This window comes from Oncorhynchus clarkii, chromosome 5 (assembly GCF_045791955.1).
Source record: "Oncorhynchus clarkii lewisi isolate Uvic-CL-2024 chromosome 5, UVic_Ocla_1.0, whole genome shotgun sequence".
NCBI classification, from domain to species: Eukaryota; Metazoa; Chordata; class Actinopteri; order Salmoniformes; family Salmonidae; genus Oncorhynchus; species Oncorhynchus clarkii.
The window spans coordinates 17,201,445-17,225,052 of NC_092151.1; the positions used below are offsets into that span (position 1 = coordinate 17,201,445).

Below are 23,608 nucleotides of genomic sequence, written 5' to 3' on the forward strand. Positions count from 1 at the left end.
CAGACGGGCGGACAGACAGACAGAGAGAGACAGACAGACGGAGAGAGACAGACAGACGGTGAGAGACAGACGGAGAGACAGACGGAGAGAGACAGAGAGACGGAGAGAGACAGACAGACGGTGAGAGACAGACGGAGAGACAGACGGAGAGAGACAGAGAGACGGAGAGAGACAGACAGACGGAGAGAGACAGACAGACAGAGAGATACAACCCATATTTCTGTTTATTTATTTGCCCTTTTGTACATCGTTATAACATAGCCATAATATGACATTTGAAATGTTTCTACTTTTTTGAAACTTTTGAGAGTGAAATATTTACTGTTCATTTTTTATTGTTTATTTCACTTTTGTTAATTATCCATTTCACTTGCTTTGGAAATCTAAACATGTGTTTCTCATGCCAATAAAGCCCTTTGAATTTAATTGAGTGAGCGAGTGAGAGAACTAGAGAGAGAGAGAGAGAGAGATGAAGTATCAATATCTGTGGTACTCAAAATGCGGGTGTAAGAGAGCTCACTTGCTGAAGTTGAAGAGGAGCCTTTCAAACACCAGTACAGGACCTGTGCTGCTGAGAATGGTGAGAGGCTGGCCACCCAGCAGACAGAATATGGCCCCCGTCAGTGCCGTGCCCAGGAAACTCTCCAACACACCCTGAAAGAGGAGAGGGACACGGATAGGCTGGTGAGTCAAAGAAACAGCATACAGATAGAGACACGCAGATGGATAAGTTTGTCCCAAATCCATTGAAAGTGTTAGTGGGTGTCCTGGTGGGGTTAAAGGTCAAGGACACAGTAAACAGTGATGGTCACATTCCAACCACTGTTGTATATGTTTTAACCAAATGGGACTGGACAGAGAGCGTTTGGTGGAGGACTGGCGGCAAGGTCTGGTTGCAAACTACTGTTCTGGTACCCTACCCTCACAAATAAAACGAAGCACATGGTAACATTTTTATCATCTAAAGAAATACATTTAGTTTCTGTGTATGTATGGGAACTGGGAATTGTCAAGTGTGCAATTGAAGCTAACTACATCATGATATCAATCTGCTGATTCAGCAAGATCTCTATTTCCCCCATCACACAGCTCCAGACACACAGAGAGCTGTTATACTGCCCCATCAGGACAGACAGCCTTGTTCAAGTTCACATTGTGACATCATGTGTTAGGTGTCATTTACACAGCATATCCAGGCCTGGGTGGGAGACAGTGGACAGCTGGGATGCAGGATCAGAGCTGCGCTACCTGGAACACTGTGCTCCTGTGGCTTGGACAGTTAAGGCTTCTGGGAAAGGTCAGAGGTCAGTTGAGGAATTCCCTTCCCCTTCTCTCATGCAATCGGGAAGACGGGGGAGGGTGAGACGGGGCAGTGACAAGGCTATCTGAGTAATCTGGATCTGTGGTTATTTCCAGAGCAGCCAAATCCCCTGAGGACAGCCCTCCCTGCACATGCCTTCCTTGACCAACACATCCGGGGGAGGCTGTGCTTGTTTTTAGGTTCAGGAGTTCTCTGTAATCATGTCACCTGGTCAGATCACATAGCGATAAAACGATATCTTCGCTGTTTGACAAAAACCTCTTATGTCCCAAACAAACTTTTTAGGAAATTAAAAAAATGGCCATATTTTACAATTAACAACCAACCAAACTTCAGAAGCTAATTTGAATGCATTTTCTTGGTCCTAGAGTCTTGAAATGAGTACATTTAGGGGAGTTATGTAATTTTAAATCCATGTCAGAAAGTATTAAAGTGCACATTATGTTATAAGGGTGGAGAATCGGGACACAGTCAGGTCTTTGCCCTTACTTACATTCACTTATGCTGTTTTGCTCCTTTCAAATGATTATGTTTCGAGAAGAGAGAACAGAAAGAGACTCACCTGCATGTTTTCTGTAGCATCTCCTAGCAACCCTCCGAAGGTGATGGCGTTGGTCACGGTGCCCAGGTAGATAAACAGGATGGCGGAGAGCGACTGGATGTGTATGGCATCGTAGAAATCACTGGCGAAGAACGGCAGCTTTCGCTTAATGTCCAGGATGAGGCCACCACAAAACCTTAACAATGAAAATGTGACAGTTACATTTATGCCACAAAGTCTTTATTTATGGTAAAATGATCTTAAGATGTAGCCTTGTAAAGCGGACGGATCCCTACGATCCCCATGCTGTTTTGGTGAGCGTAGCTATTTGTCTGATTTACGAGACTACTAAAGATGCTGTTTCATCACAAATCAGTGTCTGCACAAAGCATAACTAAAAGGCAACAGTAAACAGTGGCTTGCTTTGGCCACACACCTGAGGTGTTATTTTCTGAAATTCTTCCACCCTGAAGAAGGCACAGTGATGCCGAAACGTTGGTGGTTTACCCAATAACTTGCTGGGCACTTGTATATAGCGTGCGAATGTCTTTATTTTCATAGCCTACAGTTTACTCGTTGTTAGTCAGCACCTCTAATAACTATTTTGGGTGTGAACCAGCTCATGCTTTTCACTGGAATTCTTTAGTAACATGCATAGTGTTACAGTGTTATAGCAAATCATTTTAACACTGTACTCCAATATCAGTGAGAGTTGAGGCCCTGCTGAGTAACATTTTGTCACTGTACTACATGTTGGTATCACAGGAGGTTGGTGGCACCTTAATTGTGGAGATTGGGCTTGTGGTAATGGCTGGAGTGAAATGAGTGGAATGGTATCAAATACATGGTTTCCATGTGTTAGATGTCATTCAATTTACTCAGTGGGGACCCATCAAGTTTTGAGCCCCACATTTTAGCAACAAAAAAATAAATACAAAAAATATATGTATTTGTTTATTTTGGGGGGGGGGGGTTTGCCTGTGTGTTATTTTGGCATTAATACGTGTCACATATCACTTTGCTTTCTGTGGTGGTGGAGCAGGCCAACAGAAAATAGGAGCATTGCACCGTGATTGGGTCAGTGTTCTGTCACTCATGGGGACACTACATCACCCGCCTTTAGTAAGGGTAGACATCAAGAATGTGAGCCGTTTGGGTCCTGCCATAGACTTAGATTAGAAGTGCCCTTCCAAGAAAGCTCAAGATCATTGGCCACAGATAAAATCTACAGTAGCTTTGATTGGACTGATCATGTCAACATCTTACTTTCAAAATCTAAGCTAGCAGTCATCATCATGAATCAAGTCAACAATCTACAGGTAAATCCTTTTAAATCCTTGTCATATGAAGAGAAATAATGAAGATAAATTATAGATAAAACGTATCGGTGCTCATCGGCCATAAACATCACACAACAAGTTGGAAATTGCATATTCAACAATGAGTTGTTTGGAAGGAATTGGTGACAGTAGCTAACCTGGGAAGTCGGGAATAAAAGCAATCAGACTGAGAAAATACGTTTTGAACGGTCATCCAACTCGAAACCTTTCTCTTTCTCTGATGACAACATTTTCCAACGGAGGACCGCCGCGCACAACAAGGGGAGTCCAAAAATGTCTTATATGCCGCTGCATAAATGATGTAATATGCCAGGGAGATATGAATACTGTAGCAAAAAAAGTAATACAAAGTGTATGTTGTGTAGGAAGTTGTTAGTAGCCCATGTGCCTCACCCTAATAATCTATTTTCTCCTCTTATTTTCGCCTAACGTTACTGTTCTGACTTGGTGGTGCTGCACATATAACCTGTTTTTCAGAAATATCATCATCTAATATTGTAAGAGGTTTCATTGTCTGCTTATTTTCACCCTTTATTTATCCTACAGCTCTGACTTGGTGTACAGGGAAAATACTGTAAGAGTGTTCTGCATTCTGTCGCTGTACATTTAAAAAATGCTGAACTCATAGTTATTTTGACTACATCCGTCGTCGCTCGCTCATTAATGTCTTAATCAAAATTACAGAACGCCTCTTATCCACTCATTGTTCCCTTATGCCATAGTTTGTACATCTCAATTGTCAGTAGAAACCGCATTTGTTTAAGCAAATCAGCCGTGTTTTTTAAAAAGGCAGTAAATGAGGCTGAATGAACTGTTTCACTGACAAGGCTCCACTGATAGCCAGGTGTAGTGATGGTAAAGATTCACTCCATGGTGCTGGAAAGAAAGCTCTGCTGTTGGGACAGCTTTATGTAGGCCCTAACAGTTTGTGGGCACAGTTTGTCACTGTTAAAGTGCAATTAATGTATGGTTTAATGCTGTGTAGTGACTTTGCTGGCAATTTTTTTTGCCCCACCAAGATTTACATGCTAAAAACCCCACTGCATTTACTCCATAATTATGAGCCATCCTCCCCTCAGCAGCCTCCACTGGTTGGTATTGGCAACAGTTGAAGACTGCTCTGTTATTCAATACTACGCCATACGCTATGGGCTAGGCTAGTGGTAATGAGCAATCTTACTTTCCAGTGTTCATGAGCTCTTCTCCAACATGTCCATGTCCCCCTCCTCCTCCTTGACCCCCGTCATGTCCTGGCGTGTCCCCGTTCATCTGGGGGCCATCCCCTCCGCCTCCAGCATTATACTGGTTCTTCCTATACAGTCACAAACAGCAGGTTAGCCTACAGACGTCACTCTCCAACACAGTGTTGAAGGTTCATCACGAGCACCCAATATTGACATAACTTTCAAAACTGTCCAAGGAAATATGCACAATTGAATTAATTTTCTGGAACTAGGACAATTTACAGAATTATACAACTGTACTAGGACTAGAGGTGTCAGTGGCAGAGCTGTACCTCTTATCTGAGGAGGGCAGGGATTTGGGGGGTTCTATCCTGATGTCAGGGTCCCACTCCCCAGGAGGTAGGACGATAACCTCATCAAGGAACTCCTCAATGCCTGCCAGCAGGTCCTGTCTGTCCTTGGCCTTGTAGGCAATGTCATGGAACACCTGACCCCACACAACCAATCAGAAACCAAGGTAACATCAACACCAGCACACAACCAATCATAAACAATGTTAACATTAACAACAGCTATGTTACTTCCCCACATAACTAATCAAACCCACCACAGGTCCTGTCTGTCCTTGTCATGGAACACCATACCACAACACAACCAATCGGAAACCATGTTAACATCAACACCAGCCAACAACCAATCATTTTTCACACTTGTTTCTTCATGATATTGTGAATAATTGGATCCCAATCATTATAATTATCCCCAATCATAATCACTTCCAGATGGTGTGTTTGTAATCACCATCTATATTAGCCATATCCCATTATATCTTATTGCCCTAGAGTATCTCCCTGTCAATCTCAGACACAGAGCGTTGGGCCACCCAGGCCAGGGAAGATCACTCAGAGCCAGTCAGTCAGATAAAGATCTCTATGGGACTGATTGTTCACAGGGATCCTGAGGGTTTTGTTTAACTATAACTTAAGGTAATCCCGGGGGGGGGAGTCCCTGTGGGAACGTGAGTCAGGTGCAGTATGCTTAACTGGAGGGGTCTTGTCTCAGTCTGCTTGAAAATCAGAGACAAGGTTTGAATATTGCTGTCCATCAATGATTCCCGACCAAATGTACTTATCTTGAGCAATTTTTACAAAAACAATGGATATATGTTGCCCTAAGAATTGTGCAGAGTTGTCAGAATCTTATTCAAAATGATTTACAGCTGTAATTACTGTGAAAGGTGCTTCCACCAAGTATCAACTCAGGGGTGTGAACACATAATCAATTTTATTATAGAAACTGTTCTATACTTTTTATTTCGCTTTGAAAAGGTCGAGCAGGTTCAAAATCAAATGACATTTTAGTTGTCACATGTGCCGAATACAACAGGTGGACTTTACAGTGAAATGCTTACTTACAAGCCCTTTCCCAACAATGCAGTTGAAATGTTTTAAAAAATTAACAAAATAACAATTTGAAATAGTAACACAAAATAACAATAACGAGGCTATATACATGGAGTACCGGCACCGAGTCAATGTGCCGGGGTACGTGGTAGTTGATTGAGGTAATTGAGATAATATGTACATTGAGGTAGGGGTAAAAGTGACCAGGCAATCGTGATAGATAATAAACAGAGTAGCATCAGCGTATGTGAACAGTGTAAAAGTGTGTCTATTTGTGAGCGTGTGTGTGGCATCAATATGCATGTGTGTGTGTGTGTGTGCGTGTTTTGTGTGTGTGAATGTATGTAGTGTGTGTGTGTAAATCTAATTGAATCTCCTTTTAGATAACATTTTAAGGCAGCAAAATGTGACAACTGTCCAAGGGGTGTGTAGACTTCCACTAGCTACTGTATATGCGCGTTGGACACGATGGTAACGTACCTCATCAGACATGAGGGTGGCGATAGCTCGTCCGATCTCATGGTAGGACTTGGCTTTGCTTTTGGGCCCCAGCAGCACGAATAGGAACCTAAAAGGAGATGAAGAGAAAAGCAGAAGCATGTTCAATAAAAAGCCCAAATTGAATATAACTGGTGGTCACTAGTGGTTAAACTATATAAATATAGCATCAGCCTCTATGACATAGGAGATATCTATGAGAGAGATATGTGGTATATTTGGTGGATTTGCTAAGTTGGTTGTGGTGGTATCAGTAGGGTACCTGGTAGGAACGGGGACCTCTGTCAAACCTCCCAACATGGCAGCCTGCTGCAGGCGGACAAACGCCACGAAGGGTGTGTCCAGGAAGTCCACCCCTCCGACCAGGACGTTAGATGCCTCGGCATCACGTGGAAGCTTCTTCATCAACTTATTCTTCAGCTAGAGAGAGGGGGGGACAAAGATGGACAGAGAGAAAGAGAAAGAGAGGAACACGCACAAATATAGAGTGAGACAGAAAAAAGAGAAGGAAAGCAATGAGCCTTGACACACATTGGAGAGAAGCGGTGCTTGAAACGACTGTCCTTATCAAAGTAGTATGAGAAGAGCAGTAAAGGTACTGTAACAATGGACATTTCACATGCCCCAAAGTTGTACACATGGATGAAATGGGGCAGCCGAGTACAAACCGTCCCTGGCACATAGGCATTACATGCTGTATTGTGTGGCAACACCACTGCAGTTCGTAGCTTTTTAGAAACAGATTAAAGCGTCTTTACCACTCTGTGAGTCACTATGACACAAGCAGTATGATTAACAAGACACAATAAAGCACTTTCTGTTCATTGCTGTTATACACTTGAACCAGTCTACATAATGATATGTAATGAGAATGAGGTAGCAACAAAAAAGATTAACCTCTGTGCAACTGTATACAAAAGAACAGGCCAGGTGAATGCATACGAGCCCTTCACTTTAGGTCAAGGGGATCCTAGTGGTTAGAGGCGCGAGCCAGCAACTGTTCGAATCCAGGGTCTGGCGGGAAACAAAATCAGACAGGAAGTGAGCTGGAAACTGGAGGGTTGCTGGTATCAAATCCTAGATGTAATTGCCTGCCGTTGTGCCCTTGAGCTAGGCACTTAATCCCCACAACAACTGCTCCCCGGCGCCCAGTGTGGCATACCCCTGCTCCAACCCGTATATGTATGTGTGTCTTGGGAGGGGTTGGGATACAGCAGAAGTCAAATTTTTGTTGGAACTTGTACAATTGACAAATAAAGTGATATTAATCTTAATCTCTTAATTTTAATAGACTGCTAAATTAAACCTAACGTCCAGGTGGTACACTGAGTACTTAGTCACAGTGAAATGCATAAAACTTAAGCAACCAGAGACCTCGGGTATAAGGAGATGATTAACAAAGCAAGGCCTTGGTGTTTTATCAAAGACCAGATCAATTTGACGAATTAGCTACTGTTGTCGGTGTAATTCCAGGAGTTAGTTATTGTGTCTGTGTAGTTTCCGCAGGCTTCAGGAGGAGAGAGAGAGGGTCAGGGCTCTTATCGTCGTGTGTGAGGCTCAGACTTTATCAGTAGAGTGAGGCCGTGCTCTGGTTCCCACACACACGGTGTCGACTCCTTGACCCTGCATATTGTTACAGCAGGAGCTAAGATTTAGAGTGCCCAGGGAACAGCAATCGCTTCTTAAAGTTCCCGCTTAGATCTCTCTCACTCTCACTCACACTCACACACACACACACACAGTTATATCCTCACCTGGTCTCTATCTGGTTGGTCAGAAAAGTCGTTGAGGCTGTTGGAGGTCAGGTTCCGATGGGCCGTGGCTGGGCTACCTGTGGGATCAGAGGTCAAGAGCTCAAAGACAAGGCCTGAGAGGGTTCATTAAGGCAAAAAACAGAAAAAAATGCTTAAAGCCTTCTGAAACAGAAATGAGTGTTTCTTATTGGACCAGACAGTCTTTCCCCATTTCAGTCTGTTTTCTTCTTTTCGGTGCCTAATGAACACAACCCAGGGGTCAAACAAAGTCACTGGGATGAAAGGTAGATCACAACTCCCAGAACAGACAGAGGCCCAGTTAGATTAGACTGATCTCAGAGAAGGAGATGAAGAGAAACAGAAGATGAAGAGAAACAGAAACTTCACAAGGCCTAATATAAATGTGGAAGGCAGCAAGGACTAAGTTAAGCTTTCGGGCCGATGCCAGCTGCAGTGGATCAGATGTACTGCCTGAAATCTCCCACTGCCGTGCCCTGTCTTTCACTGATCTGATGCCAACTGGTCATTCACTTGCACGGCAGAGCAGAGGGGGCACGGACAGTGTCTTATTAGTAGTCCACGATGGGGTTGGTGGGAGAGATAGACAATTTTCTTTAGCCTCTTTTAGCCAGCAGTATCAGACTCAGTGAGAAGGCTGGCTTTACGTTGGAGTTGTGATTACCTAAAAAGGTTGGTCAATAGCCGAGTAGCATCTACATTAGCTAATTGTTTGTTTGCTGTTTCTCTGGGCATGAAGGACTGTGACTTAGAAACTGTTTGATGATGCCCTTTTTTTGAAACATTAAAAAATGGTGGATTGTCATATCCCATGAGAGTATACCCATGACAGTATTGTTTTTGGTCATCAATGCTCATATCAACAATATGAATGTGGATCGCAAATTGTCTTGGCACAGACTATTGTGAAGGTATGTGTTATACCCTGTTATAAACTCTGTATATGAGTGTTATAACCCACCTTACAAAAGTATCCCACACTAGGGTGCTATAATGCATTATAACCTGACTTAAATGGATCACATGTGCTATAAGTGTTATAACCTGACTTACTGAGGTATCCCATGTGTTATAAATGTGTTCTGAACTAACTTACTAATGTATCACATGTGTTATAAATGTGTTCTGACTTGACTTACTGAGGTATCCCATGTGTTATAAATGCAATGTAACCTGACTTACCTTTTATCCCATGTGTTATAAATAAATGCATTATAACCTAACTTACCAAGTTATTCCATGTGCTGTAAATGTGTTGACCTGACATATCCTGTTATAAATATATTATAACCTAACTTACCAAGCTATCCCATGTGTTATAAGTGTTCTGACCTGACTTACTGACCTATCCCATATGTTATAAATGCATTATAACCTCACCTAGTTATCCTCTGAACCGGTACTCCTGTATATAGCCCCGCTATTGTTATTTACTGCTGCTCTTTAATTATTTGTTTTTCTTAACTCTTACTTTTTTGGGGGGGTATTATCTTAAAACTGCATTGTTGGTTAAGGGCTTGTAAGTAAGCATTTCACTGCTGTAGTCGCGCATGTGACAAATAAAATTTGATTTGATCCCATGTGTCTGACCTGAATTACTGACTGATGTATCCAATGTGTTTTAAATGTGTTCTGACCTGACTTACTGACTGACGTATCCAATGTGTTTTAAATGTGTTCTGACCTGACTTACTGACTGACGTATCCAATGTGTTTTAAATGTGTTCTGACCTGACTTACTGACTGACGTATCCAATGTGTTTTAAATGTGTTCTGACCTGACTTACTGACTGACGTATCCAATGTGTTTTAAATGTGTTCTGACCTGACTTACTGACTGACGTATCCAATGTGTTTTAAATGTGTTCTGACCTGACTTACTGACTGACGTATCCAATGTGTTTTAAATGTGTTCTGACCTGACTTACTGACCTATCCCATATGTTATAAATGCATTATAACCTAACTTACCTAGTTATCCAATGTGTTTTAAATGTGTTCTGACCTGAATTACTGACCTATCCCATATGTTATAAATGCATTATAACCTAACTTACCTAGTTATCCAATGTGTTATAAATGTGTTCTGGCCTGACTTACTGACCTATCCCATATGTTATAAATGCATTAATACTTAACTTACCTAGTTATCCAATGTGTTATAAATGTGTTGTGACCTGACTTACTGATGTATTGCATGTGTTATAAATGTGTTGTGACCTGACTTACTGATGTATTGCATGTGTTATAAATGTGTTGTGACCTGACTTACTGATGTATCGCATGTGTTATAAATGTGTTGTGACCTGACTTACTGATGTATTGCATGTGTTATAAATGTGTTGTGACCTGACTTACTGATGTATCGCATGTGTTATAAATGTGTTGTGACCTGACTTACTGATGTATTGCATGTGTTATAAATGTGTTCTGACCTGACTTACTGATGTATCGCATGTGTTATAAATGTGTTGTGACCTGACTTACTGATGTATTGCATGTGTTATAACTGTGTTGTGACCTGACTTACTGATGTATTGCATGCTGGAGCTTCTTTGGATCTCCTTTATCGGTTCCTCATGGCCAAGCGTGGTTGCATAAGGCACAGACTGGGGTTGGGACTGGGTGTGCAAGTGGGGAAAGGGCTGGGGGTGCTCATTGAGACCGCGTGCTTTAGTGCAGACAGAGAGAGACAGAGAGAAAGAGAGATGGAGTGATGGAAGAAAGGAAGGAACGAAGAAAGCAGGAAGGCAGACAGGCAAAAAGTGAAGAGAACACAGGGGAATGTTAATCTGTGCAGGAGAGTGAGAGTACAGATAGAAGAGAAAACTAGAACAATCTCACACTTCAAACTGCAGTACCATATTATTATTATTTAATGGCATCCAAGAAGTTATTGTCTTCTAAATAATTAAATCACATGCTTTATATTATAAAATTATATGCAAGTCGGAATACATTTTGGAGATAGTAGTATTTAGAAGAATAACAAAAACAAGCATCAACACTCAGGCATAAAATAATGTTGCCAGTCACATTCACATTACTAGTTAAAACTATAGCCACCTAGATATATGTACCTGTAACATCTTTACTGCACTCAAATGATGGCATATAAAAGTTGAACATACACTACACCTTATCCTATAGTATTGATGACCACCAGAGGAAAAAGGATGTGATTGGTAGAATTGATTGGGATAAGATAGGAATTAGGAGGCAAACAATAATAATAAAAAAAGGCTGCACCAAACTGGCATCTACATTACCGTTCTGGTCTTGGTTGGAAAACAGCCTACTTGCACTGGACACCGTCTTGCCGATGTCAGCAAGCGAGCGCAGGTTGGACTTCTTGGTCTGGTGACGATGTTTCCGTAGCAACGTGTACATGACCTGATCCTTTAGCTCAGGCTTCAGCTGACCGATCTCGATCTGGCTGTCAGTGATCAGCTCTGATAGAGGATGGGGAAACAAGCAGGGGGAGGATAACAGAGAGACAAAATTGGATGGAGAGAATTTCAATACTCAGGACGCTTGGTTTCAAAGTGCACAGTTTTGGAACGTTCCAATTCTAACTTATGGGAAGTGTACTTGTCTTACCGACCACCTGTGGTAGAGTGGAGGCTTCCAGGTCCAGCAGGATGGTGCCTTTCTCGATGCAGGTCTTCAGCTCAAACAGACTGTGAAGGGACAATGTGGCCACGTGGGGCTTACTCCAACGCTCTCCTCCCTTCTCCACCTTCTCCTCAAACTTTATCCACCTAGAGAGAGAGGAATAGATTGAGACAGAGCGAAAGCATGAGAGGTGTGTGTGTGTGAGAGTGTGAGAGAGAGAGAGAGAGAGAGAGACCCAGAACAAGAGAGATACAGAAGTAGAGGGAATAACCTTAAGTTTGATTTAAAAATAATACTAATAATTACAAAGATGCACGTGCACAGCAGGTCCTGCAAGGTACAGTAGGTCACATCACAATAAAGGTCTGTAGACAAAGCCTTTCATATCATTCACTGCCAAATACGGGCCGCTGACAAAAGGAGACAAGGAGAATTTTCTTTTCTTTACAAAACAGCCCCTCTATGTTATTGGTTCATCACAGGTCATGAAAAATAGCAGCGGATGCGGGATGACACAAATAAAAATACTGGTAAGACTACTTTAAGGGTCCAGAGTAAATCATTTATAAGGCATTTACAAACTGTTTGCTCACCATTCAGTAATCATTACTCCCACATTTGTAATCATTCGTAAGTTAGTTATTCACACATGTATACTGTATATATTTCCTTAAACATCCTGTTTTGTGTTCTTACTCTTTTATCAGGTACTGCAGGAACGTCTACCAATGGAATGCCCATATTTTTGGAGAAATTACAGTGGTCACTCAAACATTAATATAAAGTGTTTATAAAGCATAAATAGCACTAACTTTACATTAGGGACTGCAAAAAATATTTTACTAATGATTAGTAAATGGTTTATTCATGCGGGAGTAATGATTAATAAATGGTGAACACACAATTTAAACACCTTATAGATGGTTTATTACAGACCCTTAAAATAAAGTGTTACCAAAATACTTTATATACTACATGTACAGAACGAGGGGGGGGGGGGATTGGACAGAAAGGCCTCAGAGACAGTCAGAAAACAACCTGTCCAGGAAGATATCACAAGATATCTGGGTTTTGAGGTTGGTTTCTGAGGTTGTGTTCTGGGTTTTGAGGTTGTGTTCTGGGTTTTGAGGTTGTGTTCTGGGTCCTGAGGTTAAGAACAAATTCTTATTTTCAATGACAGCCTAGGAACAGTGGATTAACTGCCTTGTTCAGGGGCAGAATGACAGATTTTTACCGTGTCGGTTAAGGGATTCAATCTTGAAACCTTTCGGTTACTAGTCCAACGCTCTAACCACTAGGCTACCTGCCCTGATATGTCCTGGGTTCTGAGGTTAAGGTTGTGTCCTGGGTTCTGGGGTTAAGGTTGTGTCCTGGGTTCTGGGGTTAAGGTTATGTCCTGGGTTATGAGGTTAAGGTTATGTCCTGGGTTCTGGGGTTAAGGTTATGTCCTGGGTTATGAGGTTAAGGTTATGTCCTGGGTTCTGGGGTTAAGGTTATGTCCTGGGTTCTGGGGTTAAGGTTATGTCCTGGGTTCTGGGGTTAAGGTTGTGTCCTGGGTTCTGGGGTTAAGGTTGTGTCCTGGGTTCTGGGGTTAAGGTTGTGTCCTGGGTTCTGGGGTTAAGGTTGTGTTCTGGGTTCACTGAGGGAACAGAGCAGTGTTTCATCCAGATAAGAGTGAGCTAGTAGTTCACCAGAGGACACACTACTCCCCTATGCATGCATACATGGACACCAGGGGTTCCCAAACTGACAGTACTTTTGACAGTAATTCAGTCTGAAGAAAGTATGGTTTGAAATGACTGAAATGCATGCATCAGAAAGATATAAGTTCAGAATATCATCAGGCAATATGTAACAATCCTCTTCCAGTGAATGACTGGACCAAAGCGCAGCGTGAGACGTCTTCATGATATTTTATTAAAATTAGAACACTAGAACGAAAAATAACAAAGAGGAAAATTAACAGTTCTGTAAGGAAACTAACAATACAGAAAACACAAAACAGAAAATAACTACCCACAAAACCCCTGTGGGAAAAAGCTACCTAAGTATGGTTCCCAATCAGAGACAACGATAGACAGCTGTCCCTGATTGAGAACCATACCCGGCCAAAACAAAGAAATACAAAAACATAGAAAAGGGAACATAGAATGCCTACCCAAATCACACCCTGACCAAACCAAAATAGAGACATAAAAAGCTCTAAGGTCAGGGTGTGACACAATCATTTAGTATGAACCTCTTTCTAATACAGCATGATACCAGTGCTGATGGAGGCCTAAAATCAGCATGTTGTTTGTGCAACAGTATATTTTAAATCAAAGAGGAATAGGAGAAGCATGGATATGTTGGCTATATGAATAAAGATTTAATGTAGCTAAAGATTATAGGGCCCCCTAGGAAACATGGAACTTTGGTTCCTACCCTGTGACAATGACTCGTCCATGGCATTTTCATTCTTTGTCATGTCAAACACTGTATTCAAAGCGCCCACTGTTGTTTATATTCTAACTATAGAATTATAAACATTCTATCTCCATGATTCCAAAAGTTCACCCAAGTGTTTTGATCTAAATCACAATTGCAACATTTGGTTAAATTTGGTTATTTTTGCCCATGTCGTGGCAGTTGTGGAAATGATCTCAAATGAGTGCAGGAAATGATTTTAGGTTGAAGTTGAATTGAACAGTATAAAACAATCCGAAATGGAGAATGACCCATTAAAATAATTTTTAATATATGTGTTGCCACCCTAGGGTCACTCACTACTCATAAAGCGAATGTAGAACTTTTATTAACCAAAAACATAAAATACCGTCATACTGTCAAAAATACCATATGATATTTTGGCCATATCGCCCAGCCCTAGCTAGTAGCTGTTGAGAACCTAAGTGGGCATTCTGTGGGCACACTATACCTCTGTGAAGTAGAAAATGCAGCCTAATGTAAGCTAATCATAGACTGCACTGATATTAATTTCATCTGTAGAAGTGGTGATTTAGCTACATTGATTATCAAGATGTGTATTGATTGTGAAACTCTTTGTACATAATAGATGATGTAGGCCTACTGAATATTACAGTTTGGTTTACATGTATTTTTCACTGTACAAATGAGTGAGCAGGATAGAACGAGGCACCATCACTATAAGAACATGGACAACTGTTCTACCATTTACATTCCAGCAGTACCAACAGACGGCTCCAAATTCAGACTGCACCTTACAACACACAACTGCTACCATTTAACCACTGCACTAGTCTATTTATATATTACCAAGTATGTGTTTACATAACAGTTAACCACTTTCCACGAGTATACTGTATGTATTCTTTATCTGGATCCCAATTAGGAAAAATATTGTATCTTTGTAAATAGTTTTTTTGTTATTTGGTCTGGGTGCAGTTCTCAACTTGAATGTTTTCCTTAGAGAAGGTTACAGAGACTAGATTGTATTCTTGTTTATCTCCCAATAAACCTTTATCTGACTTGATCTTTGTAATCGAAACTACTGTATTTATACCAGGGTAGTCCATACGTCTTCCTGGATATCTGCCCTCAAGTAGGTAGGCTAATTTGGAGTGAAGACCTTTACATTCTCCCTTTTGTACATCGTTACAACACTGAATATATACCTAATATGACATTTGTAATGTGTTTATTCGTTTGGAACTTCTGTGAGTGTTATGTTTACTGTTTTATTTTTATTTATTTCACTTTTGTATATGATCTACTTCACTTGCTTTGGCAATGTTAACATGTTTCCCATGCCAATGAAGCCCCTTGAATTGAATATTCAGGAAAGTTTACAGTTTAGTCAAATAAATCTAAAACCATTCCAAAAGTACAATATGCTAGGTAAAGAATGAACAATTATGGTTTCCCACACAGGTTTATTGTTGTCCACACAAACGTCCCATATTTACATATGATTCATGTGTTTGGTTTGTGTGTGTGTGTGTGTGACAGTCTTGTGTGTGGCACAGCGGGAGAGAAAGTAACCCAACCGACTCAGGCTAGTTACGATAACCTATGGCAGCAACAAGTTTTGCTATCATACTCTACCATCTGGTAGTGCCTGTCTTGACTTCATCAAATCGTTGTAAAGAAGCTAGATACAATAGCAAGCTAAGTTTGCTAGCTAAAGTAGCAAGGCTAACCTAGGTTATTTTGAGGCATCCTTGTCTACAACAACTCCATTCATATGAAACAAGACTACCTGTTGGTTGATCATTGTAGCCTACTCCTCGTTGAGCCAATTTAATTTTAATTCAATTTTGCATTGATTAGAAACCTCCCACTTCACTTGCTACATATGGAGCATCCGACTAGCGCCGCTTTGATTGACCAACAATAATATGCTATATGTGCGTCTTTTTTATGATAAAAACGGTAATAAAAAGTATTATTAGAATGTAAAATGTAATGGTCTACCCTTGTAGGTTATGTAGCAATGCCACATAGATATTACAATTTTAGCCAAAGCCTTTAAAAAAAAAAATAGGCCTGTTTTGAAATATTTGTATGAGTACTCTGGCAAGTATATCGACTCTGCCGCCCGAGAATGCTTTTGTGGCACAGTCGATAGCGCGCTGGACTTCGGGCTAGAAGGTCGAGGGTTCGAGACCTGCTCCCTGCCGTTTCATTACACTGGGGTCAGAAGTGATCGGACCTTGCATCCACGACAGTGCGTGTGCTTGGCCGGTGAGCGCGGTCCTATAAGACGTTGAGTCGCAAGCTAGCGCGAGGACGCGCTCTTTGAAAGGAGGGAGTAGTGTAACGACCCTGGGTTTATAAGCGCGGATATCGACTGCCGCTTAGGCATGCTTTTGCGCACAGTCGATAGCGCGATGGCCTTCGGGCTAGAAGGTCGAGGATTCGAGACCTGCTCCCTGCCTGTTGCATTACAATACTAACGTCCGTTCGGATATTCGAATATCCGTGCCCATCCCTAAAACCTACTGTTGATAAACACAGCTCTCAAACAGAGAGAACATCAAGCACAGATGTGTTGTTATGAGTCCCTCACCTATATGATGTAGATAATATGACTTTGATATACCACAGCTGGGTAGGTGTTGGTAACAAGGGGTTAAGATTAGAACGCCTTGAAGGCACAAGGTTAAAGAGGGTTAACTGTGTAAGACCACAATGGTTGAACTGACGCACAAGAGTGACTATGATTTACTGACCAACTGACTGACTCTTGGACTAAAGTAAAGGGTCTGTGTGTGTTATATACTATACTTGTCCTCTGGGGTTAAATTTGACTGAACAGAGAGTGCTTCTGCTTCCACATAAGTACATACAATCAATTGACACAACATACATAGTGTGTGAGTGAGAGAGTTCTTTCTTTACAAAACAACCCCTCTATGTTATGGGTTCATCACAGTTCACAGAAAATAGCAGGGGATGTGGGACGAAGCAATAAAGATACTTGTACATTTTACCTTTATTTTAATAAGGGAGTCATACGGAGATCAAGGTCTACTTTACAAATGAGCCCTGAATTACAGAAATTATAAACATCAATACAAAATGCAAGCTGAAAGAAAAACACGGTCATATTGTTTTAATTTTTAAACACGGTCATCTGCAATAATAAAGTCCTTAGTCAGCTTTTTGAATTGCCCTAGAGCAGTGGTCACCAAACTTTTCTGAGTCAAGATCACTTTCTGAGCCAGAATGCATGCCGAGATCTACCATTTTATTTTACATGACTTAAAAAGCACAAGACTATTCAACATGAACTAATTAAAAACAGTTCTGCAGCAATGAGGTTAGCGCAGTAGGCTATTTTTTCTACTGGAGTGATGGCCGGCATCTGATAGTCAGTGTGAGGGAGGGAGCAGCGGTGAGGCTGCCTCTCACCCGACTCACCGTCCCTTCTTTCTCCCACTCTCTGCTGAGAAAAGGGGACACAGTCTTCCAGCTGATGGCGAAACTTAAGTTCCACTGCATTACTTATGCCTCACGCACCAATTAATGTTGTTACTCCTATGACCAGGGAAAGTGAAATATTCCTTGATATTAAAAAAAGACAAGTTGCAAATAACGCAAGTTTATCGAAATTAGGATTTTATGGTTTATCAAACTGTTGAACAAAGTGTTGACAGTGCTGAATATCAACTTAAACTTACTCAAAAACAGCAGCCCTGTATCTGTTGAGTCTCGCTGTAGTTATGGTTTTAAAAGTTTTGAAACCTCACATTATCAACTTCGCTGTGCGTTCGAGGCTTAGTTTTACAGTCTATGGCGCTACGAAACTGTGCAGACACTGATCTGAGCTATCTGATAGGCCAGCGGTAGGGTTATAGCTGCACTTGATGTGCTCTCTTGCCCTACCGGGTAGGCAGTGTTCTGCACTAACCGCCAACAGCGAAAAACGAAAAATCGTAGTTTTTTTTTTTTACATAAATGTTTGGTGATCGACAAGGAATGGCTTGGAGATTGACCGGTTTGTACAAAAACATCACATTTAAGAACATTTTGAAGATTGTTCCACAAATAAGGTACATGCAAACTAAAAGCTGATTTACCTAACTCAGTAAAGACCAATGGAATTTCCAGAGTTAATCATCCCTGAGACCAGGTGTGGCATGTCTAAAGTTTAGTAAAGATGTCAAGTAACTTTTAAACCAGTTACATGCAGCCTGGTCTAGGACAATTGAGGAAAGCCTCTGAATTCACAGTGAGTGAGCAACAGGTCAATGAAGAGGGCAGGACAATGTATTTTATCCATACAGTTAACCACATCATTTATAAACTAGGAAGGCAGCAGAGACAATGTTATGACCTGATCTAAAACCAGACTGATGTACATTTAGAATACATTTAAAAAATAAGATTTAAGCTGAGAATTAATCAAGGATTCTAATATTTTAGCTCGGCAAGAAAGTTGAGAAACAGGGCGATTAATTATTTAGGTCACAAGGGTCACCACCTTTGTGAAGAGGGAGTACATGGGCTAATTGGGGAACAGAGAGCTGCAGCAAAAATGGATCAAGCATATCCGCCCCAGTGTATTAAAAAACATGTTTTTACATCCATCTTAAGCAAGGCATCTAGCACGTCACAGATAGTAAATTGTTCAAATGAAAACTAAGATTCTGTCGAGTCAGCTAGAGTCTGGCAGAGGGAAGAGCAGTCGATTGACTGACCAAGGTCAGTTAAACCACTGTTTCTCTCCAATATAAAGCCTTCAAGATAAAATTATGATTAAAAGCATCAGTTATCCCATTTCTCAGTTATGATGCAATCAGAGAGAACGTGCTTAGGCAGGGAAGAAGAGGAATTTGTACGCTTCAGTGCATTTACTGTTTTCCAAAATTGAGAAGGATAACCAGCAGAGTCAGAGATATAGCACCAATAGCATCCACCATGGCAGCAGGGGGGCTGTAAATCTTAGCAACAAATACATGTGTATTCTGGTTTATGGACACATCTACATATAGAGGGTTCACCCATAAAATTATTAATTCATTCAAGGTTTATACAAATATGTCCATTCCATAGAGAATTCTGTCAGAAAAACAACAGTCCAAACCGCATGCCTCTACCATATGGCTCAAAAGTTACATACAATTTACACTGAGAATTTAGCATGTTCAGAGTGAATTGAATGTCATCACAGGCAAGCAGTAGTGAAAAGAACTTAAGTAAAAATACTTTCAAAAGTACTACTGGAGTATCTGTACTTTACTATTATTTTACAACTTTTACTTCACTAGATTCCTAAAGAAAATGATGTACTTTCTAATCCATACATTTTCCCCAGACACCCAAAAGTACTTGTTGCATTTCAAATGCTTAGCAGGACAGGAAAATGGTCTAATTGATACACATTTACTGTATTAAGAGAAAATTCTGGTCATAATTTACAAACAAAGCATGTGTTTAGTACTGCCTCTGATCTGGCGGACTCACTAAACACATGCTTCGTTTGTAAATTATGTCTGAGTGTCTGAGTATATTTAAAACGAAATACTTTTAGACTAACTCAAGTAGTATTATACTGGGCGGCTTCCCCTTCAGTCATTTTCTATTAAGTAATCTTTACTTTTACTCAAGTATGACAATTGGATACTTTTTCCCACCTTTGCAGGCATGATCAAACAGTGGTCACTGCTCAATAAAAAACTCTTTGGCTCTTGTTATTTCATCAAAACTGTCAAGTACAAATATATTAAGAAAACAATCTAATGATTCATTCTATGTAATTTACAATGAAAAAGGGCAAAGAAAACAAAGTGTTTACAAATTTCCTAACACCATTTTGAATTACCCCATTTTTCTTTACGTTGTTCAGCAGTGAATGAACACACTACATACTACATATACAGAACCGATCGTGGTCTTCTTTACATTGTTCAGCAGTGAATGAACACACTACATACTACATATACAGAACCGATCGTGGTCTTCTTTACATTGTTCAGCAGTGAATGAACACACTACATACTACATATACAGAACCGATCGTGGTCTTCTTTACATTGTTCAGCAGTGAATGAACACACTACATACTACATATACAGAACCGATCGTGGTCTTCTTTACATTGCCAAGTACGTGTAAAATAACAAGCATCTGCCTCCCGGGTGGCGCAGTGGTTAAGGGCGCTGTACTGCAGCGCCAGCTGTGCCATCAGAGTCCTGGGTTCGCGCCCAGGCTCTGTCGTAACCAGACCCAGCATCGCCCGGGTTAGGGAGGGATTGGTCGGTAGGGGTGTCCTTGTCTCATCGCGCACCAGCGACTCCTGTGGCGGGCTGGGCGCAGTGTACGCTAGCCAAGGTGGCCAGGTGCAGTGTTTCCTCCGGCGCATTGGTGCGGCTGGCTTCCGGGTTGGATGTGCGCTGTGTTAAAGAAGCAGCGGCTTGGTTGGTTGTGTATCGGAGGACGCATGACTTTCAACCTTCGTCTCTCCCGAGCCTGTACGGGAGTTGTAGCGATGAGACAAGATAGTAGCTACTACAACAATTGGATACTACGAAATTGGGGAGAAAAAGGGGTCAAATTCAAAAAAATAAATAAATAAATAAAAAAATAACAAGCATCTTAAAACAACAACGTGTCACTGAACTGAGACCAGGACCACACACAACCGATGTGGCGGTCAGAGCACTGAGACAAAGAGGTTTGACCCTTTAGAATTCTCCACCTGCCTCACCTAACCTCGCCTCCCACATCTAACTGCCCTACCTCGCCTCCCACATCTAACTGCCCTACCTCGCCTCCCACATCTAACTGCCCTACCTCGCCTCGCACATCTAACTGCCCTACCTCGCCTCCCACATCTAACTGCCCTACCTTGCCTCCATTTAGGCCCTTTGAGAGGAGACAGGCCTCAGGGACAATCACATCTATAGAGGAGGGAGAAGACAGACCTCAGGGACAATCACCTCTATAGGGGAGGGAGGAGACAGGCCTCAGGGACAATCACCTCTATAGGGGAAGGAGGAGACAGACCTCAGGGACAATCACTTCTATAAGGGAGGGAGGAGACAGGCCTCAGGGACAATCACCTCTATAGGGGAAGGAGGAGACAGACCTCAGGGACAATCACTTCTACAAGGGAGGGAGGAGACAGACCTCAGGGACAATCACCACTACAGGGGAGGGAGTAAAGCACTCCATTGAATTGTCCTCCAATAGGTGCCTAGTCCTTCAACCAACCATCAGTGCAGATAAAGTCACCGTGTAAGACAATGATGTAACAATGTGCATTAACTAAGATTTAGTCATGTTTAATGTAAAACTGGAAACAGCTGGGGCCGTATGTATCAAGGGTCTCAGAGAAGGACTGCTGATCTAGTGTAGGATCAGGTCTCCCCTTGTCCATCTTAAATCACTGTGATGTAAAATGCTAAATGGTTCCTAAATCAGCACTCCTACTCTGAGACGCTTGATACATAGTCCGAACCGCAGTCAGAAAGCAACCTGTTCAGGAAGAGGGACAGATCACATGGGAGGTCACAGAGGTTGTGTTCTGGGTTCACTGAGGGAACAGAGCAGTGTTTCATCCAGATAAGAGTTATCTAGTAGTTCACCAGAGGACAAACTACTACCCTACGCATGCATTCATGGACACACAAACAATCACATGCTACACACACACACACACACACACACACACACACACACTTCCTCCTACTCACGCATACATGTAAATACACACGCTACTGCCCTACTCAAGCAACTCCATATTGGAGCCAATCCCTGGACTTTAGCAGAGCACTGAAACAGGAAACACTTAACCCTAATGAAGATAAACACAGCTCTCGAACAGAGAGAACATCAAGCTGAGATGTTGTTAAATGTGTCCCTCACCGATATGATGTAGATAGTATGACTTTGATATACCACAGCTGGGTAGGTGTTGGTGACAAGGGGGTTAACGTTACAAAGCCTTGGAGGCCCAAGGTCAAAGAGGGTTTACGGTGTAAGACCACGATAGTTGAACTGACCACTCCTTCTCTGAGATGCTTGTACTAAAGGAAAGTGTGTGTGTGTGTGTGTGTGTGTGTGTTATGATACAATATAGTTTATTGTCCCCGAGGGGGACATTAGACTTTGGACAATAGAGAATGCTGCTGCTCCCACATAAATACATATAATCAATTGACACAACAAACAAAGAGTGTGTAATTCAATGCATGAGTGTGTGCACACACATAAAAGTATTTAGACACCACTTCAAATGAGTGGATTTGGCTATATCAGCCACCCCCATTGAGGACAGGTGTATAAAATTGAGCACACAGCCATGCACTCTCCATAGACAAACACTGGCAGTAGAATGGCCTTACTGAAGAGCTCAGTGACTTAACTTGGCATCGTCATAGGATGCCACTTTTCCAACAAGTCAGTTCATCAAATTTCTACCCTGCTAGAGCTGCCCCGGTCAACTGTAAGTGCTGTTATTGTGAAGTAGAAATGTCTAAGAGCAACAACAGCTCAGACGCAAAGTGGTAGGCCACACAAGCTCACAAAACTGGATTGCTGAGTGCGGAAGTGTGTAAGAATTATCTGTCCTCGGTTGTGACACTCACTACCGAGTTCCAAACTGCCTCTGGAAGCAACATCGGCACAATAACTGTTAGTTGGGAGCTTCATAAAATGGGTTTCCATGGCCGAGCAGCCACACACAAGCCTAAGATCACCATGCGCAAGGCCAAGCGTTGGCTAAAGTGGTGTAAAGCTTGCTGCCATTGGACTCTGGAGCAGTGGAAACACGTTCTCTGGAGAGATGAATCATGCTTCACCATCTAGTAGTCCGATGGATGAATCTGGGTCTGGCGGATGGCAAAAGAACGCTACTTGCCCCAATGCATAGTGCCAACTGTAAAGTTTGGTGGAGGAGGAATAATGTCTGGGGCTGTTTTTCATGGTTCGGGCTAGGCCCCTTAGTTCCAGTAAAGGGAATTCTTAACGCTACAGCATACAATTACATTCTAGATGATTATGTGCTTCCAACTCTGTGGCAACAGTTTGGGGAAGGCCCTTTCCATTTTCAGCAGGTCCATATAGAAATTGCTTGTCGAGATCGGTGTGGAAGAATTTGACTGGTCTGCACAGAGCCCTGACCTCAACCCCATCAAACACCTTTCGGATTAATTGGAATGCCGACTGCGAGCCAGGCCTAATCGCCCAACAAGTCCCTGCAGCAATGTTCCAACATCTAGTGGAAAGCCTTCCCAGAAGAGTGGAGGCTGTCATGGCAGCAAAGGGGGGGACCAATTCCATAATCATTAATGCCCATGATTTTAGAATGAGATGTTCGACAAGCAGGTGTCCACATACCATATAGTGTGTGTGTGTATATACAGTACCAGTCAAAAGTTGACACACCTACTCATTTTCTACATTGTAGAATAATAGTGAAGATGTCAGAACTATGAAATAACACACATGGAATCATGTAGTAAAGCT

The 23,608-nt window shown here is 41.8% G+C and overlaps 1 protein-coding gene across 2 annotated transcripts in view; it reads right to left on the bottom strand.

Annotated features, from left to right (window-relative positions):
- Positions 1 to 23,608, bottom strand: part of LOC139408464 (electrogenic sodium bicarbonate cotransporter 1-like) — an 83,882-nt gene that overhangs the window by 36,517 nt on the left and 23,757 nt on the right. Inside the window, exons 5-14 of one of the 2 annotated variants that reach the window (XM_071152388.1) lie at positions 11,660 to 11,820; positions 11,329 to 11,511; positions 10,590 to 10,730; positions 8,042 to 8,118; positions 6,550 to 6,707; positions 6,270 to 6,357; positions 4,719 to 4,873; positions 4,383 to 4,514; positions 1,884 to 2,058; positions 521 to 654 (exon numbers count right to left, since the gene is read on the bottom strand). In XM_071152388.1, the coding sequence (XP_071008489.1) occupies positions 521 to 654; positions 1,884 to 2,058; positions 4,383 to 4,514; positions 4,719 to 4,873; positions 6,270 to 6,357; positions 6,550 to 6,707; positions 8,042 to 8,118; positions 10,590 to 10,730; positions 11,329 to 11,511; positions 11,660 to 11,820 (1,404 nt within the window). The remainder of the gene's footprint in view (positions 1 to 520; positions 655 to 1,883; positions 2,059 to 4,382; positions 4,515 to 4,718; positions 4,874 to 6,269; positions 6,358 to 6,549; positions 6,708 to 8,041; positions 8,119 to 10,589; positions 10,731 to 11,328; positions 11,512 to 11,659; positions 11,821 to 23,608) is intronic. The other variant, XM_071152389.1, reaches the window with a different exon arrangement.